The sequence below is a fragment of the Calonectris borealis genome, chromosome 12 (genome assembly GCF_964195595.1).
Source record: "Calonectris borealis chromosome 12, bCalBor7.hap1.2, whole genome shotgun sequence".
Classification (NCBI taxonomy): Eukaryota; Metazoa; Chordata; class Aves; order Procellariiformes; family Procellariidae; genus Calonectris; species Calonectris borealis.
Window position 1 is genome coordinate 1,941,686 of NC_134323.1, and position 18,843 is coordinate 1,960,528.

General features: G+C 61.0%; 1 protein-coding gene across 2 annotated transcripts in view; it reads left to right on the top strand.

Moving 5' to 3' along the window:
- Positions 1-18,843, top strand: part of VAC14 (VAC14 component of PIKFYVE complex) — a 65,250-nt gene that overhangs the window by 44,396 nt on the left and 2,011 nt on the right. For both annotated transcript variants that reach the window (XR_012675334.1, XM_075160942.1), the window contains exons 15-18: positions 14,595-14,769; positions 15,524-15,642; positions 16,497-16,576; positions 18,232-18,382. Coding sequence is in view for 1 of the 2 variants with exons in the window: in XM_075160942.1 (XP_075017043.1) it covers positions 14,595-14,769; positions 15,524-15,642; positions 16,497-16,576; positions 18,232-18,382 (525 nt within the window). In the remaining variant the exon portion in view is untranslated. The remainder of the gene's footprint in view (positions 1-14,594; positions 14,770-15,523; positions 15,643-16,496; positions 16,577-18,231; positions 18,383-18,843) is intronic.

Consider the following 18,843-nt stretch of genomic DNA (forward strand, 5'->3'; position numbering starts at 1 on the left):
CAAGCTGGGTATCTCGAGATGGTTTACCAGAGAAGACAGGGCGGAGCTAAATGGAAACACAAACTGCCTTTGAAATAACAGGCAAACGGCTCCAAAAGCTTCTGTCTTTCCTGAGGAGGAACCCAGATCATTTCTTCTCCCTTGCCTGGGACCACCAGGCTGGGGGATGACCCAGCACTGGCCCATGGTCCATCTGCCAGTGCTGCTGGTGCATCCAAGAGGTGCCCTTGGAGGTGCCCTTCTTGGTCTGCCACCTTCCCTGCTGGCATCCAGCGTGGCATCACCAGATCAAACCATGGTGTGATGCCTCATCCGTGCCACCACCCAAGGGGACCTCATGGAGAGAGAGCCTACGGCCGCGGCGGAGCTTGCACGCCACACTGGGCCCTGGCAGGAGGAGAAGGGAAAGACTCTTCAAGCCTCTTCAAAGCTGCTTAGATGCCTCATGAACACCTGGGCGAGGGACCCTCTTTGTGAAGGGATGTGCCGAGGGGGCTCCAGTGGTACGAATCACCCACGCTTTCCACTCCTCTCCCTTTGAGGAACCAGAGAGGTGGCAAACCTGCTCCTATGGTCTCTTCCAAGGATTTTTTTGGCATCGGTTTCCTTTTGGGGGTCGGTCTCTCTCACTGTCACTTGTGACTTTTTGTAGGCTGGAAGCCAGCAAAGTTATTCCGCCTTCGAAACTCAGGATTGAAAGCGCTGCCTTCTCCTTTCGAGCCGGCTATGCTTGCGCTCAGAGGTGGCTTCCAAAGGGCTGTTGGAGGCAGGAGCATCAGCCGTCGCTCAGTGTTCCCCCTCACCTTGATGAGCAGACCCGAGACCTTCCAGCCTTCTTGCTAATTGGGAGCTATCTGCCCTAGCTGGCACGTGGCCGTCCTGGACTCAACGGAGCCCTTAAGCAAGAAGCAAATATTCCCATTCAGCTGCTGGCCTCCCGACGATGGCTTGGAGCAGCAGAAAAATGCAGAGGAGCTTCCAAAGCATCACATGGCTCCTTGGAGCGGCACGGCCGTCCTCCGGGCAAGGACCCTGCGGAGGGAAAGCTGCTCGGCCGGTCAGGAGGCAGGCAGCGGCGCGGCACCGAGCTTTTCAGCCCGCACCGAGGTTTACAGGCTGGATTTAACACTTGCTTGTTGGTACCAGCGCTATGGGATGGGGGGATTAAGTGAAAGGCTAAGCCCTACCCCATGGACATCGGTGTTGCTGCTCAGAGCACGGTGTGAGGATAGGGCTGGCTGCCCTTGGAAGGAGCCATCTTCTCCCCTCTCGTCCCTCCCCCAGGGCTGGTTGCGCAGCCCCCGTGCTGTTCCGGGAGCCAGTTTAGCTCGCTAAGCTGAGCTTAGCACCAAAGCAAGCTGGCTTTTTGCTGCTCTCTGAGATGGAGCAGCTCAGGCGTTCGCGGCTGATGTACCTTGCCAGGACGGCAAATGAACCCTCCGGGCTACAGGACGTGCTCGAGTGGCTGGAGACATCCCCGTGCGCGTTGCGTGCGGCTGCTTTGAAGTGCAGGGCTTAACATTTAAGCCCAGAGAGGCCATTTTCTCGCCGAGCAGTGGCACCCTGGGGCGCGCGAGGACGCCTGAGTCAGCACTTCGCTCCCCAGGCAGGGGCCGGTGCGCAGGGGTTGTCTCAGCTTGTTTTATAGGGCTGTTAAATAAAATTCCCTGCTGCCTAGCACCTTCTCCCGGGGCATTTTCTGAGGTTAAGCTGCATGGAAGGGACCCTGGGGCGACTTCTAAGCTGCGTCCTGTGCGATGCACGCGGCGGGGCTCGGCCGTTTGACCGGGGATGGTCCTTGGCTTTTTGGGGGATGCTTGAACCCCGTGGGGGGCGGCCAGGAGGGTGGGCTGGTTCTCCATCCATTCTGGAAGACGTAGGCTGGAGCAGATCAGGTTATTCGGTCAATTTGTGGCGTTAGCTGGGGAGCTGGAAAATCCCAAGTCTCGTGATGGGGCTGCGGGTTTATGGCTCCTGCAGACGGGAAGGGTTCACCTGGCTGGAAATCCTGCCTTTTCCTTCAAGTCTCGAATTCCTGCCGGGATGAGGCCAGTGGAGAGCTGGATGGCGAAGCGGGCAGGGCTGGGCACAAACGCCGGCACGTCATGTTCGGTGCATGAAGGGCTTTACGTGCCCTCAGCATGGGGCTGGGGTGGCCGGTCTCCTCTTTTTGGGCAGGGAGGGGACTTTTCTGCCTCTGAGAGATGCGACACCCCTTTCTCCCCAAAAAGTAGGGGGGAAAAAAAGCAAAGTGGGTTTGAACCTGCTAAGTGGGATGGGGAATGGGAGGAGGAGGGGGAGCAGAGGGCCGGCATGTCCTGCGGAGCACAGACATCCGATGCTCTTGGCAGGCAGGCAGTGAGGAGCATGTTAAATTGCTTTTTGCTTTTGGCCTGCCTAAGCATTCCCAGGGCTGTGCTCTCTGTCTGGGGGGGGTAGGAAGGGAAAGGGCGGCCTGCCAGCATCCCAGCGGGGAGGGCTCTGGGGAGGGAGTGGGGTGGGGGGTTTAGCCGCAGGCTCAGATAACGAGGGATACGCTGGGGATCCTCTACGGAGCCGGTCGGTGTCAGCTTTGGTGGTGAAGGGATGCCGAAGCCCCAGGGTGCCACCACCATCCTGCAGTGATTCCCTGGCCCCCAGCCCCGTCCTCGCCCCCCCCACCCCATCCTTAACCTCATCCTTTCCTCCTGCCTCGCCGTCCCTCCTCCCCGCCCATCACCCGCCCCTTGCCGGGCGATGCTCAAGAGCTGGGGCTGACCAAAATCCTCCTCTTCTCCCAGGCCTGGATGCTCTCGGGCTCCCCTGGACACGAGGTTTGCTTGGCCAAACATCTCGATACCTGGATGCTCCCAGGGTCGGGATGCGGGATCCCCTCCTGCTCCCCCTTCCTTCGGGTGCGCTGGTGCCACTGGGCCCCCTCCAGCTCCCGTGCCCCGAAAATCCCTCCACCAGCAAGTGATTCGGGGCTGGGGTCGGGGAGCGCGTGTCGCTTCTTCCTCTCTCCCACCCTCCGTGCCGCTGCATTGCAGAACAAAACCTGCGTTTGTTTTCGCGGGAACCGTTCGGCTTGTACTCAGCAAAGTGCAAAAGGAAAAAAAAAAAAAAAAGAAGAAGAAAAAAAAATGCAGCCCCTTTGATAAACTGTGATATGAACTCGGGTAAAATCCAAACAGCTGTGAGCGCTACAAGGGAAGCTTCTGTGTCGGGAGGCAGCGAGCCTGCGAAAATACACTGCTCCGCCTGCCAGGATGCTCGCTGGCCGCCTGCCCTTCTGCTTTAATGAACTGTGCGCTCTCCATCCCCCCCTCGTGCCTTGCAGAAAGGAGGAACCGGAGAAAGCTTTTTATTTTTTTTTTTTCCTGCCCGTTTGCAAAGCAAAAAGCGGGGTTCCCTCCCATCCGAGCCCCAGTCCGGGTACGGGGCGATGGAGCAGGGCGGCGAGCATCCCCAGCTCTGCACCGAGGTCTGCGGGCTTCTCCCCGCTCATCTCCGGCTCGTTCCCCTGCGCCCCCCTTTAACCCCTGCCCGCTCCCCAGAATCTCCCCGGCTCTGCCTCCACCCAGCCATGGGAAACCCCATGGCCAGAGACCCAGAGTGGTGTTTTGGTGGCGTGGGGACATCCAGGCTCTGCTCTTATGTGTCTCCCACTGCCCCAGCTGGGCATGGGCTCCTCTCCGGCTTTGAGGTGAATTTGGGGTGGGAGCCGGCAACCCCGCTGTACCTCTGAAAAGCCCTAGCTCTCAAATTTTATCTATTTTACATCATGCAATGGGCTCTGCAAACCCAAGGGAACATGTGCTTAATGAGGTTTTAATTCACCGAGGCTATGGGGCGTCATGGTGGGCTCCCCGATACCCTCCGCAGCTCCACGGAGTGGGAGGTTGGAGGTGTGGGGGGGGGGGAACCCAATTTCCCCCAGGCTAGAGGTCGGATCTAGGGTTGCAACGCGCTGGGAGCCATCAGCGGCGTGACCTTTGCGACGGAGAAGCCTGGTTGCTCTGTCTAAGGATGCCCCTGCCAGCGCTCCTGGGGCTGGACCCCCCAGGGAAGGACCGGAGATGCCCCCACTGAGCCGTGGGGGCTGGAGGAGCCGGGGATGGGGACCAGCCCCTGGGAACGAGCTCGCTGTCCTACCCGCCAAAGCTGCTGCAGGACCGGCCGTACTCGGAGCTGCCTGGAAGGATTTGATGGGTTTTCCTGTAAAAAATTAGGAACCACATGTGAGCGGCAGCGCCGGAGTGGGCTGGGACTAATTCGGGTCAGCGAGAAGGTGGAGGGGAGGAAGGGGAAGTGTGCGTAGGGGAGGAAAATCCTCCCAAAAGGGCCAAGTTCCTTCAAAGGGCAGGTCCCCAAGGAGGGGATATGTGCTCCGTCCCAGCGCTTTCCCTGGGATCCCAGCAGGAGCGCAGCACCGGGGCTGGAAAAGCAGGCTGGGGAAGAGGGGAGCTGGGAAAAGGTGGGCTGGGCGGCGGGGAGGGGAGCCCGCAGCTCCCGTGCTTGCTAACCATTGCGTTCCCCGGAGCAGGGCTGCAGCACGAGCAGCTTCCAGGGTGTTTCCCAAATTTTCCTTGCCTGGGCAATGGGGTGAGGACCCTCGTCGTGGGGAGGTGATGGTCGGTGCAGGCAATGGGCTGGTTTTGGCCGTTAGCTGCTAAATTAACCCGTCTGATCCCATCGGTCGGGGCTTGGGGATCCTGGTGGTGTTTCCTTCTCTTGCTCTGGAAATGTGACATCTCGGTTTATTCATCTCCACGGAGGGAAAAGCCAGGACAGGGAGTCTGGGAGAGGCTGAATAACAGCATTTTTCCCCCGTCTCTCTTACAGGGAATCTTGCCCGGGATTATCCCCAAGGTGCAGGGCACGCTCTGTTAAAAACCTCAAGGCAGGGCTGAGTGTTTTGCCTCCTGCTGCTCTCATCAAGGGATTTTTCCACTCCTGGCTGCTTTCGAGCATCTCGCAGCCCATCGCTCTCGGCCGGCGACGGGCGCGCAGCCCTCCCTCCTCACGCGCCGCCCACCGATTGCAGGCACAAGCGGCAGGCGGGCGAGGATGCTCCGGCACTTCCCACAGTCACGCTTTGCCGCAGGTTTCCATCAAAGGCGGATGCTCGAGGCTGGATGCCGCCCCGGGAAGCGCTCGCCCCAGCTGCAGGCTCCGTAGCTCCCATCGGCGGGTCCAGCCAGGCGCTCTGCTCCCGGGATGGGATGTCCCGGGATGGGATGTCCCGGGATGGGATGTCCCGGGATGGGACATTTTCAACTCCCCACTGAAATCGTGGAGCTGTGCAAAAGCCACCTTGGTTGGAGGCTCCTTCCCTTCGGTGCGTGAGCTGCTCTCGGTGCTCAGCTGCGCCCGGAGTGGGTTCCCTTGTAGCTTTGGGTGCTCTTAGGGTGCTGGCATTGCAGGGAGCATCCAGCCGCTCTCCTCTCGCACGTCTGCAGGCCTTGGAGGGTTAGGGGGAGCGAGGCTCCTCAGGCTGCATCCCCACCTTGGGATCCCTCCAGGGATCCCGGCTCCGAAGGCAGGGCGGGCGGCAGGACCCACCCCGCGATGCCGAAAGGCAGCGAGAGGTGGCAGGCACGGAGGCAAGCCCAGCAGTAAAAATAACATCTGGGACATCTAAACCACAGCGTAAATGGGGGTATTTTTTTAGCTGACACTCTTGAGTCCGCAGTGCGGCCGGGCTCGCCGAGTTACTCGCAGGCACCTCCTTTCCTGAGCTCTGGGATGTGCTGGAGTGTCCCCACTCCTCCTGCTCCTTCTGTCCCTTCTCCCCAAAGTCACGCGAGGGTTAGCGCCGCCTCGGGTGCGTCTGCACCTGGATTTGAGCTGGGCGAGCAAAATACAGCCAGTTTGCTCAAGCAAAGCAAGGGAAAAGTCAGCAGCAGGTCCAGGGTTGAGGTATTAGCAGAAGAGATGAGGCAGCTGCTGGGGCACGCTTGTCCCCGAGCCGAGCCGAAGGGTCCCCGCCGTGGGATGCTGCTACCCCCTTCCAGTCCCTTTTTTCTTTCCTTCTGGAAAGCTTCACCCTCAAACACGCAATGTATTCCTGCTCTACTCCACCCGCCAGCTGGTCCCTCCGCTTTCAGAGGTCTAGGGATGCCCAGCAGGACCATCTTCCCCAAATTTGCCTTCCCTACAAGGAGGATGCAAAGGCTCATCCACCTCTAGGACAGGAACCTGCTCCTCAGCCATGCTTTTAGGAGCAAAAGCACTTTTATTTCTTCATCTCCAAGCAAAGTGATGGGGAAGGAAGGGGAAGGGCGAGCGCAGGGACCACGGCTCCCATCTCTCTGCAAGCTGTGCGCACCCCGAACCGGCCCAGCCTCTCCCGGCTCCTGTTGTCACAGCTTTGCGCCCGCTCCTTTAACCTATTTTATTTGCAGCGAAGAGAAATTATAGGGGGAGAAATAAGGCGCTTGTCAGTTTTCTTGAAAATTAGGCCACAGCTGTCAGCCTGAAAGGGAAGCGTACATCTCAAAGGAAGGATCTGCTGCTGCTTTACGCATCTCCCCCCCTCCCCAGCCAGCCCCTACCCTTCCTCCCCTTCAAAATAGAGGATGCTGGCCCGAAAACCTCACAGCCCGGTGTAAGTCCCCCTCTGGGCTCAGACTCTGGAGGGCTGGCTTGAACCTGAGTCGTTCCCCTCAACTGGGGAGGTGGGCTGGAGCCAGGACTTCTGCTCTTGCCGGCAGGCGGTGGTGGAGCCGGAGTTTCAGCCCTGCCAGGCGCGTGCTGTAACGCTGCTGGCCGTGCCTCCTGCCTGGGGCTTGAAGCCCCCAGAGCCCTGGGCAGCAGGGCGAGAACTTCCATTTGCCATCCATTTTACCTTCGAGTCATCAGCAGGTTTAAAAGTCCGAGAAGAGATGCCTCAGAGGGTTATTTTTTTGCTTTCCTGGAGGGTTCAGAGGAGGAGAGCTGCCTTTTTTCCTGGTGAGCCTCCTGTAGATGCTCAGATGTTCCTACAGCATCTTGTAAGCTTTGCAGGTCATCAGTGACTGCACGCTTGCAGGCAGGATAGCTTTATTCATGGGTCACCGTAAGGTTTCCTCGAGGAAACTTGTGGGACACGCTAACTGGAGGCTGGTGCTGGACGTGGGCTTCCCCTTGGAGGAGTTGTCACATTCATCTGTGTTATATATGAGTTGGGCAGTGTCTTGAGCTGAGTGGACCATTAAGTTTCCAAATTTAGTTATCTTTTAGCTTCTGGCCCATCCCAGAGGATATTAGCAGTTGGTCATCTTCTGTGCTGAAGATGATCAGAAGAAGAAGAAACTTCTTCTGAAGAAACTTCTGAAGAAACTCTTCCTTCTCCTTGGTACAGTCCTGTTTCCCCCTCCTGTTCGGTATGGAGCTGTGGGTACTTCACTGATCATGTAAGTGCCCAGAGGTGTTGGACAGCTGCTTTATAAACTGAAGGTGACCTCTTTGAAGGGCGCTGTTTTCCAGGCAGCCAACGTCCAAGGTGGGGACAAAGGCTGGGTTCATCACAAGTCAAGGTGGACCTGCCCAGGAGGTGACTCGCAGCTTTGGTAGGTGGGTGGGCAGCGGGGAAGCCATCCTGCCAGCCGGGACAGGGACCTCCCGGCGGTCCCGGGGTCCGAGGGGAGCATCACGAGGAGCGGAAGCCGAGGGCTGAGGCTCCGCAGGACCGAGGTGCTGTTTCACCAGCTGAAGGGAAGAAGGTTTGAGCGTGACTCTGCCCGTGTCCATGGCAGTTCTCAAACCACCGGCACGTCGTCTGCGCCCCGCGCGGCATCGCCATGCCGTCCCTGGGGAGCAGGTGGCTCCGAGTACAGAGAGCGTTCAGGGTGGCTGGATTTGGGCTGCTTTCTGCGGGAAATGGGGATTGTGCAATCGCAGCCTGGGATTCTTCATCTTCCCCCGTCCTGTGAGTATCTCCTGGCTGTTGCCATCAAGCCTGGCAGTGTAAGTCTGCAAGAGGTTTGGTTTCTGTGAGCTCCCCAGGCTTGTTTAGAGACCCTTGGGTTTCTACTTGGTGGTCCTAAATTTTCCATCCAGTGAGAAGAACCTCGTGGGAAGTCCCCGTGCAGGGGTGGCCCACGATGACCCGAGTTGGCTTTTTGCCCTGGCTGCTGTCTCCCAAAGCCCGGCGGCGTTGGGACCGGGGAGCTGCTGGCTTTCCCCTGCCCTGACGTTGCTTGTCCCACCTACGGAAAGGGGGGTCTGGTTTGCAGAGGGGAGTGGAGATGAGCCCTTACGGCAGCGCCGGGCTCCTCTCGGGGATCCCCCTCGGTTGCTCTGGGGCTGCTGGGGGTCCCCGGGGAGCACGATATGGGGGAGATGACCCCGGCCCGGTGCCAAGCTGGCACCACGGCTCCTTCAGCCCTTGTCACGCTGACGGCTTCTGCCGAGCAGACGCTCCGTGGGAGGGTTTTCTTGTTTGCAGTGAAACACTCTGCACCTTTCCCTTTTCAAGCGAAGACATCGCAGGGCTTGTCTCCTGCTTCCCGAGGTCCGCACATCACCTCCCGGGATCCACACATCTCCTCCCGGGATCCACACATCTCCTCCCGGGATCTGCACGTCTCTGGTCTGTGGCTTTCACCGAGTTTCCCAGGGGAACTTGATAACCATCACGAGAAAATGGGGCTGGTGAGGTTGAAAAGAAAGTTCAGGCTTTTTTGCACATGAAACTAGGTCTCCCTCAAACGCCCTCACCCTTCCCGCTGATGGGCTCCCTTTGATCCGATGCTCTGGTTCCTGGTTGACCTGATGTCTCAAAAGAGCAGGACCTGAACGTCAGGACATCAAGAAGAGTCCAAAAACCAGTCCAGCTTTTGCCCACATTGTCTTCCTGGCTCGAGCGGGCTCTTTGCTCACCTGGGGTGAGCCGTGATGGCTCCCGGCTCCAGCACTGGTCTTCCCAAGGACTTGTCCATGCTGTCCTGGGCTCTCCTTGGCTGGGTTGTACTTTACAGGTTCCCCGTTCCAGCAGATGCTGATGCTCCGCCACGTATCTCGTTCCGTCACGGTGTCTGCAAGCCCATCCCCAGGAGACAGATCTCACCGGGTCCTCTCTGTCTCTTGACGAGGACCTGAGCTCGTTAGGGAAACGTGCCGGCGGAGGCTTGCTTTGAGATGGGAATGGGTGGCTGGGCGAGAGGAGATGGGGGGGCAGAGGGTCCCTCTGCCTCCTGCAGAAGAAGCCCCACTTCTAAACTTCCCAAACCCTTCCCAATCCCTTACATGAAACACTGTGAATCTGGAAAGCGGGAGCTGCCGGGGTTGCCATGGTTTCCCTTGCCCGGAGGAGCGGCTCCGGAGCCTGGGTTCGGGAAAGGCGGGGAGAAAAATGGAGGATTGGGATTTTCTTCGCCGCCGTGGTGGGGAAGGGTGGGGGAACAGCACCCTCCTGCCTTCCCCACTCACTCCTCCCTTTCCCCTCCGTCCTAATTTTATCTGTGAAGCTGCTTCCTCTGCAAATTCCTAAAGGATCCCAGCTGCTGGGCCGGGCCGGGGATGCTGCTTTTCCCGGCAGGAGGATTTCGGGGGGACGGGGATGGGCATCGCGAGGGCTGCAGGTCCCCCGGGCAGGCGCCTTGATCTGGGGCATCTCCCGGGGAGCGGGGAGGGAGGGTGGCGGAAAGCCTTGGGGAGGAGAGGGGAAGGGAGCGGAGGAAGAGGAGGGTGGGGAGGAAGGACGGAGGGGCTCTGCCCTCCGCGTAGCCATGGGAGAGGCACTGGTCCGGCCCCGCGAGCCGAAAAGCGGGACAGAGCCCCTCGGAGCATCGCTCCCCCCAACCTCGGCTGGCTCCTTCCCCGGCTCCGGCTCTGGCCCAGTTGCTGGAAGTGGGACAAGGAACGATCCTCTCCCTGCTGGGGCCCCGCGTCTGCCCAGAGCTAATAAAGCGAATCGCTGGTGCTTAATGAAGAAGCACCTGCTTAATTGAACGCAGCGGGACGGTGCTCAGCACGGCCGGGCGATGGGAGGGGGCCAGCAGCGCTCCCCCCCCAGGGCTCCCAGCGGAGGAGACTCTTTCCATCCGCAGCGAGGCTGGATTTCATCTTTTTTTTTTTTAAATTGTATGAAAATCCAGACTTTCACTCCCTTCGAGGAAGCCTCGAGCTGCCCCAACCCTTTGCCACCCCGTTGCTGCGTGGTGGCTCGGGGCAGGGGACGGGGCTGAAGCGGTTAAAGGGGCGAGCGGGCGGGATGGGAGCTCCGACAGCTCCCCGAAATGATGGTGTTTAGATTAGCCGGGTTTCCAGGCATGGTGCTGTCAAAGCAAGAGGGCTGGGAGGGACGCCGGGGCTTGCCCTTAATTGGAGATGTGGCTCTGAAGCCGCCCCATCGCTCTGACGTCCCCCGGGCTCCGGCGGCGTGCGGCCCCGCAGCAGCTCCCTGCCCCGGGGGCTTTCAGCTTCTCCCCGTACGAGACCACCCCATCCCACCCCACCCATCGTTAGCGTGGTGGGAATTCGTTGTGGTTGACGTTGCTGCACTGGGGACTCGGTGGCTGCCAGGTTGGGGCGGGGGGGGCTCGGGGACCCGGCGGGGACCCGGCGGGGACCCGACGGGTGGCGTGGCGATGCAAAGCTGGTGGTGACCTCCTTGGCTCTTCCCTTGGTCTTCATGGGCTTGCCGAGGGGTTCTTTAGGCCAGGGGGAGGGCAGGGTCCTGTCCCCACGGCAGGGGCTGGAGGTGACCCCCTGGGTCCCTTGGGAGCCCCACTGCGGCTCGGCCCCATCCGAGGCAATGGGCGGGGGGGGGGGGTGTCCCCCATCGCCACACTGCAGGCAGGCGCTGCCTCCCATCTGCCCGCAGCCACGTTCCTTGGCTCCGTCGGAAAGGCTTGAATAACCCTTTTAATTTAAGGAGTTAAATTTTAATGGCCTAAATACCGCACTTCATTATCGCTGCCATGTGCCTGCGCCGACGGCTGCCTAACGGCTGGGCGATGCGGTGCGGTGATGCTCTGCGGCTGCTGCCTCCCCAGGGACGCTGCTTCTTCCCCTCCTCTCCCTCGCCGGGAGGTCCTCGGCGGCTCGCCGGTTCCCTGTGGGCAAAGGGACGGGCACGGGGATGCACGTGTCACCCACGGGGACGCAGGGAGAGCCCTGGGAAAGAGGCACCTCGCTGGGCTGATGCTTTGGGGGGGGATTAGCCGGTCCTTCCATCGCCACATCAAAGCGCGGGTGGGTGGATGGACGGGTGAGCCGCAGCCAGCCCCGTTAGTAATGGGGGTTTTAAGTCTTACAGCTGGGCTGTATATATATATATATATTTATGGGGTGTATATATCTGGGGTGTGTATATCTATTTATGGGGTGTATATATCTGGGGTGTGTATATCTATGGGGTGTATATAACTGGGGTGTGTATATATATTTATGGGGTGTATATATACATTTATGGGGGTGTGTATATATATACACATATTTATGGGATGTATATATCTGGGGTGTATATATCTGGGGGATATATATATGTATTTATGGGGTGTACATATCTGGGGTGTACATATCTGGGGTATGGCTCCCGCTCGCTGTCCCCTCTGCCCCGTCCCCTTCCGCACCCGCCCCTCCGGCATCTCGGCTGCTGCCTGCTTGGTTTGGAGCCACCTGTCCCCTGCGGTCCCCGTGCCCTGCCCGCCCCCCCAGCCAGCCTGGCGTTCCCCTCGTGCCATCGAAGCCTCCCGAGGGATCGGCTGCGGGGGACCCCTCCCGTCCCGCCGGCAGCCGCCCGGCGCTGGCAGTCAGGCTCAGCTGCTGGCTGCTGTCACGGAGGCCAGCAGCTGCCTGGCCGGGCAGTTGTCCCCTCCTTTGGGGACCGCTTTTGGACTTCGGAGGGGGAGTTCAGGGTCTCCGGCTGCATCGGAACAAGCTGCTGAGCACTGGCAAACTCATTCTGCTGGTGGTTCCCAGAGAGCCCCTACCTGGGGGCAGCCGGAGGGGTGGGCACCCTGACGGGGCAGCGTCCCCCGGGGGTGGCACAGCTTCGGAGCGGGGAGGACGGACTCTGCACGGCTGCTCCTTTAACACCCCGACGGTTTCCAGTTTCCCAGTGCCACCGAAAGGAGGGGGAACAAACCCAACCCTTCCCCGCTAATCAAAACCAGGCCTGAAATTAGAAAGCGGCTCGCGTTCAGCCCCCGCCTCGCTGGGAACGCGGCCTTAGCCAGCCAAATGTCAGAGCTCCTATTTATGGAAAGCGAGAGCCCTCCTTTTCCACGGAGGAGCGTCGGAGGGGGGACCCGACCGGCCTCCTTGGCGTGGGCGGACGAGGGCAGCTCCACGGAGGTTGCTGAATTGCCCTCCACACTCGCCGGCACCGTTTTTGGTTTGGCTGAGCTTGTTTGAGCTCTTTTTGTAGCCTTTCTGCCTGGAAGGTGTAAAACACCGGCTCCTCGCCGGCCCCGAGCACCGGCGGTGCAGAAGAGCCGGTCCCCGGCTGTACCAGCACACTGGGCACTTCGCAACTGGGGGTAAAACAATCCCAGTGTTTCTCCCTGGAGGACCCGTCCCCTCTTTGGGCACAATAAATCATCCCGCTGCGTGGTCCGAGTGCCCCGCGCCCGCTCCGGCATGACTGCTGGAGGAAGCTCGGCAAGGCTGGAGCATCCAGTTATCCCCTCTTACTGGGGAAGCGTAGGATGGAGCCAGCTCACTCCTGGGCTGGGCTTGGACCTGCCCAGGCTGGGCTTGTTTTGCCACAGCTGGCGATGACCGGATCCTGCCTGCAATGCTGAGCTATTGATTTGCTTTTGGCTCCATCAGACTGGACTAAAAGCTTCTGCCTTCCCCTTCCCTCCCTCGATGCTTCGCTTTCCCATCGCTCTCCCTCCTCCAACCAGCCCCCGTCCAAGCGGCGAGAAATCGGGGAAGCGTTTTCATCCCCATGAATGCAGCCGGTTACGTAAGAATAATTGGGATAAATGAGCTTATTTATCACGGCCCGTTCCATTTTAACGGGGTCCAGGGCGATCGCCGGGTTGGGTTACGTAAAAGCCCGCACAGAGCATCTCATTGTCCGGCGGCGGCCACGCGGGATGCGGGAGCCGGGGCTGGGCGAGGAGGGGACGGGTTGCTTGGCAGAATTGGGAGGAAGATGAGGGGTTGTTTCCTCCACGTGTTGGGAGGGAAAAATCCATTTCTTCATTCCCCGTCCACCTCCTGCATCCCTAAAACACCAGGCTTGAGGGTATGGGCTTTGGTGTCTTCCTGTAGCCGTACAGGCTTCCAGCGGTCCTTCCCCGCGGGGACAGGAGCTGGAAACTCGCCTCCTTCCTCTTCCTCACCCCAGGAGGTGAAAATGTGACCCTGGGGGGGGGTTCAGGTGTGCCTCTCACCTCCCGGCCAAACCGAGACCCGCCGAGCAGCTAGCGAATGCCTCCTACCCAACCACCAAAGCCTCCTAAACCCTTCTGAGATGCCTCCGGGGGGGATTTGGTGGCCAGCTGAGATTATCTGGTGGGGAACAGTGCCTGGCAGGAGTTGGGGGAAAGCAGAGATGCTCTGGGAGATGCCAGCATCTCCCCCGGTGCCGAGGTTCCCTGTCAGCCCGTGGGGGAGATGTGGGGACCCTGGGAGCATCCCAGTTTCAGGAGAAGCTGGGAATGCTGGCTGGGCTCCCCCCGGGTCTCCCCGATGTGGGGACCGGCGAGCTGAGCCGGCGCCGGGCAGCGTTTCGGGTGTCCTCAGACAAACCGCCCAAGAAGCCTGGAGAAAAACAGGAAATCCCCAAATCCAAACAAACGCAGAAGAAAAAAAAAAAGAAAAAAAAAAAATCTGGATTTTGGTTTCTGGTCTAAAATGTTGAAAACCTTGAGAATGCCCCAAGGTTTGTTCAGCAGAACATTCCTGCCGTGACCCACCGGGCCCGGCCAGGCAGACCGGCGTGGGCTGCGGCGCCGGCTACGCCGTGTTTTGAGGAGAGGGCCGCCGGCGGGGTGAACGACGGAGCAGAGGCATCTTCCAGCTTCACCGGCTGGAGCTCCGGAGCCCCTTGGCACCGGATTTCCTGGGAGCCGGAGCGTGGAGGAGTTCAAAGAGCAACGGGGCAGGTTACGGGAAGGAAGGGGGGCTGGAGAGCGAAGGGCAGCCTCTGGCTCCGGGGCTCCCGGGTTGCACAGCGCCGGGAGGGAGCCGTTTGTCCCGGTGGCCACGCTCGCTCCCTACCAGTTCCCTGGTGTCGGGGGGGATACTGGTCTGACTGGGCCATCACATGCCATCTGTACCGGCGCTGCTGCACGCTCCCTGCAGTTGCCGGGGTGGAAAGCGATGCTGGAACCTCTGGAGGGAGATCACTGGGAGGCTTGCGGTGGCAGCCAGCCGCGGCGGTGGGTGCCGCCGAGGTCCCAGAGCAGCACGACCGGGGCTGTGTCTTAGCCCAGCTATTATTTTTTTTGGCCTTGCCCCGGTGTGAATAGCTGCACCCTCCAAATGCAGAGCCTGGTATTGCCCCACAACATCTCCCTTCTGGTGCCACCGTACTCGCCCAAGCTCTGGTGCACCCGTCTCTCTCATCCCAGGTCCTCTCTGGAGGAAGGGGGTGATGCGCGGGCTCAGGGGCTCGGCTCTGCTCGTTAACCAGCCTTCCCCCCCCCGTTTCTCTCCTCTGTGATGTGCAGGCAGCTTTGTCTACTTCTGAACGCAGAGAACATCTTCCACTCCATGGCAGACATACTGCTTCGGGAAGAGGACCTCAAGTTCGCCTCTACCATGGTCCACACCCTGAACACCATCCTGCTGACGTCCTCCGAGCTCTTCCAGCTGAGGAACCAACTGAAGGACCTGAAGACCCCGGTATGGGCAGCGGGAGAGGGCTCAGCTGCTGGGGGGGACGTAATGGGGGTGGCGGGGACCTGGCAGCCACCTGGGGACGTGTCTCTTGCTGCTCGGTCCCTGCCTGGCAGGTCCCAGGGCTGGAGCTCGGGTGCAGCCCCTTTGTTCCTCCTCTCTTTGGGAGTTGAGGGGGGCTTGGAGGACGTGCCCAACTCTCGCTTTTCTCCCCCCCGGATGGGAACGGGCTCCCCAGGCCCTCGAGCAGCTGCCACCTCCCTCCCTCCGCCCGGACACGGGCCAGGGGACAGGTGACGGCAGAGGCAGAGCCCCCCGGTTCCTCAGCTGTCCCTGCCGGGAACGCGCCCGCAGGGTTTGCCGAGCAGCTGCCACCGGCACCGGTGACATCCAAGCAAGGCAGGGAGAGGAAGGAAGGCTTCTCCTCCTCCTCCTCCTCGTGCTGAAGGCCAGCGATGCAGGGGTGTCCCCTTGGCTGGGCCGTCCTCCAGCCCCTCACCCTGCGGTGGATGCAGCAGCCCTGAGGGCCACCCCGTCATGCTGCCACCCCAAAACTCCCCTGGTCTCCATCTCCCGAGGCTGGTGGGCTCGTGCCAGTGCCAGGTGGGCTTGGTGGGTCCTGAAATGTCCCTTTGCGTCTGGGTGGCACTGGCACCAGCGCTTGCAAACCTGATGGGGTGGTGTTGGGGACGCAGGGCTCTCCGTGCCGCGTCCTTGTTCCCGCTGGTGACCCGACCCCGATGGCTCCCTCTTTCCCCAGGAAAGCCGTAACCTCTTCTGCTGCCTGTACCGGTCCTGGTGTCACAACCCCGTGACAACCGTCTCCCTCTGCTTCCTTACCCAGAACTACAAGCACGCCTACGACCTCATCCAGAAATTGTATCCTTTGGGGCTTTTCTGCGAGGCCAGTGGCCGGGCTGGCCCCTGGTCCCTCTGTGGCTACCAAGGTCACCCTGCGGGCCAGCCCAGCCTCCTGCCTGCAGCCCATCATTACCGGGGCGGCGTCCCCACCGTGAGAGGGCAGGGCAGCCCGTGCTGGGCGCGCGCCAGCTCCCTTCCCCTTCTGTCGTCCTGCTTTTTTGTGGTGTAAAAAGAGGAAAGCGCGCGCTGGCTGAGCGCTGACCTTCCCCTGCCCGGGAGGGGAGGCTCCTCAGCATCCTCTTCCTCCCAGGAAGACGAAGGCTTTGGCCTCCTGACTTGATGCGCAGGCAGCGCCCGGCGCGGTGCGGTTCCCGGTGAGCTCACCGTCTGCCTGGAGCAGAATGATTATTTTCATGTGCTGGCAAACCCCGCGCCTCCCTGAGCAGCTTTCCATACGAAGCAGCTTAATAACGCGCCCGGGTTCCCTTCCCGGCGCGCGCCGGCGTTTCTCCTGGGGGACGGGAGCGCTCGGCATCGTCTCCCTGCCGGGGGGGGTAAAAGCAAGCGTCCTCCCATGCACCGTCTTCCTGCCCGCTCCCTGGCTAGGCAAGCTGCCGGCTTTTTGGGCAGCCTGCCTTTTCCCCCATCCCTGCCTGCTCCTCCTGTTTCCTTCCATCGTCCCTTGGCCAGACCTTTCAGCCCTGCCTGCCCGCGAGCCCTGCCCGTTCCCTGCCTGCTCGCTTCCCGCGGGAGCTGCGGGTGCAGGGAGGGTTTGGCAGAGCCACGGTCCACGCCGGGCATCACCCGGGCGAGCCATCTGCTGCTGCCGGGCCACCCTCTTCCAAGGTAACGTCCTTAACGGCCGCATCCAGCGGGGATCTGGAGGTCACCGTGGATTTCCTCACCGAGGTGGACAAGCTGGTGCAGCTCATCGAGTGCCCCATATTCACATGTAAGGAGGAAACCCGGCGTGGGGAAGGGGCGGCACGGCGCGGTGCTCCCCCACCCCAGGCGCATCCCCCCCCCTCCCTGCTCCTCCATCGTAAGCGGCAGCCGCCGCACGAATAAATAGAGCAGAAGTTATGAGACTTCTTGCCGGGAGGTTTGCCCAGCGCTGGAGCTGCCCGCTGGGGCCGGGCGCGCTGGCAGCACCGGGGTGGGGGCCGCTCACCCCCCAGATATAGGTTAAGGGAGCGAGCGGAGCTGGCACCAAACAAAGGGATGGGGGAAGGATGCAGGGGGGGGGCCTGGACCACGCTGAGCATCTCCGGGTGGGGTGCCGGCTGCGGGGAGCCCCACGTGCCACCCTTGGAGATGCGGGGTGGCATCGCAGGCGCTGCTGGGGCCCTTAGCAAGAAGAGATGGGGTTTTTTTTCCTGGAAGAGGAGAATAAGCCCTAAAAAACCAGAGCTGCTTCTCTCTCCAGACCTCATCTGGAGGAATGTGTGTCCCCCCTCCCGTTGGGTAACGCAGCCAGGGCCTTGGGGACGTGGCGGTGGGAGCCGGGATGGGGAGGGGGGGACGTGGCGGGGTGACCCGTGGCTGTGGGGGGGGTTCTTGTCATGGGGTTTGGCCGCCCCTGGGCTCCTTCTCCCTGGAGGTGGAGCTGGGCGTTGGGGGCGTTGGGAAATGTCCCGGCAAGGACTTTGGGAGGGAACTGTATAGGTCCAGGGCTATTTGGGGGAATATTTGGGGAATATTGGAGGGAAGAGGGTTAGAGCAGCCAGGCAATGGAGCTGTGGGCTGGCCCTCGGTCACGCTTCCTCCCGTGGTGCCCCGTGCTTCATCCCGAGGATGATTTTCCTTCCCATCACGCAAGGTGATTTTCCACAGCCCCAAACAATTCCTGGAGGGTGTCCCCATCCCGCTCACCTTAATCTCCAAGTCTTGGGGTGGGGGACAGACGTACCCCCCCATAGAGCAGCATCCCTGGGCGTGGGTCCCTTCACAGGGAGACACCAGAGGTGCTACTGGCAACCAGGAGGTGAGGTGCTGGGGCAGGGACCTCTCGCCCCATCCCCTGGGCTGCCCCGGGTGGGACCTCGTTTGTCTGTGGGGCTCCGGAAAGCCCTTCCACCCCGAGCCCCATGAGGGATGGAGCGGGAAGGTGGTGCTGAGCAACACCGTGGCCCAGCACACGTAACCATCAGGGCCGAGCGGAGAGGATCCCTTCTGCTCCAGAGAGTCCCCGGCAGGGTGTCACCCAGCCCTCCTGACGTCTGATGCCCCAGGGAGGGTATTTCTGCTAATTCTGCAGAAGCTGAGGAGCAATCTCACGTTGCACGTGTCTCCTCAGGCAGACAGCATGGACGGGCTCGGGGATGAGCGGCAGCAGGGATGGGAGAGTGGGGAGCCTCTGCCCCCTTCCCTAGCTGGCAGCTGGGGGCTGTGGTGAGGAGAGGGGCTTCTGGCGTGGGTGGGACACAAAGATGGATGAGTTAATGCAAGGGGAGAGGCTGCTGGTGCCACACAGGTGCCCCTCGGGTCGGCTGGCAGAGGCTTCCAACCTCCCCAGGACCATCAGATGGGTTGGGAAGAACCTGCTGTTGGGGCTGGAGGCGAAATGCATTTTATCCACCTCCCCATCCTCTTCCTCTCCTCTTGCAGATCTCCGCCTGCAGCTGCTGGACGTGAAGAACAACCCCTACCTGATCAAGGCTCTCTACGGCCTGCTGATGCTGCTGCCCCAGAGCAGCGCCTTCCAGCTCCTCTCCCACCGCCTGCAGTGCGTGCCCAACCCCGAGCTCCTGCAGACCGCGTAAGTGCCGTGGGGACAGACCCCCCGGCGTCGGGGCCGGACCAGCCGTCCCCCCGCGGCCGAGCATCCCCACCATCCCGGGCTCGGCCCCATGCTCTTCTTTTGCCCCCCGGCTCCTTTGCGGCCACGGCTGCTCCTTGCCCCGTGGCCGGGAGCGTTGGCTCGGGGGGTTTTTTGTGTCTATATTTGGTAACCCTGGGAGGGCTGTGCCTCATCCACAGGCATTTGGCATCAGGGATGGAAAATTTCACTTGTGGGGTCGCTATGGAAACGAGCAGAGCTGGGAAGGAGGTTTACGGAGAGAGACGCCGGCAGCCGGGGGGTGCTCCCAAAGCATCCCCCACCGCCAGCCTTCACGGCACCCAAAAGGACCCCGTCACCCGTGCACGCCTGGGGCTTGCTTCTCCATCCCCACCCCTGGCCTTCGGGGAGCCACGAGCAGCCACGTGCAAGGGTGGCAT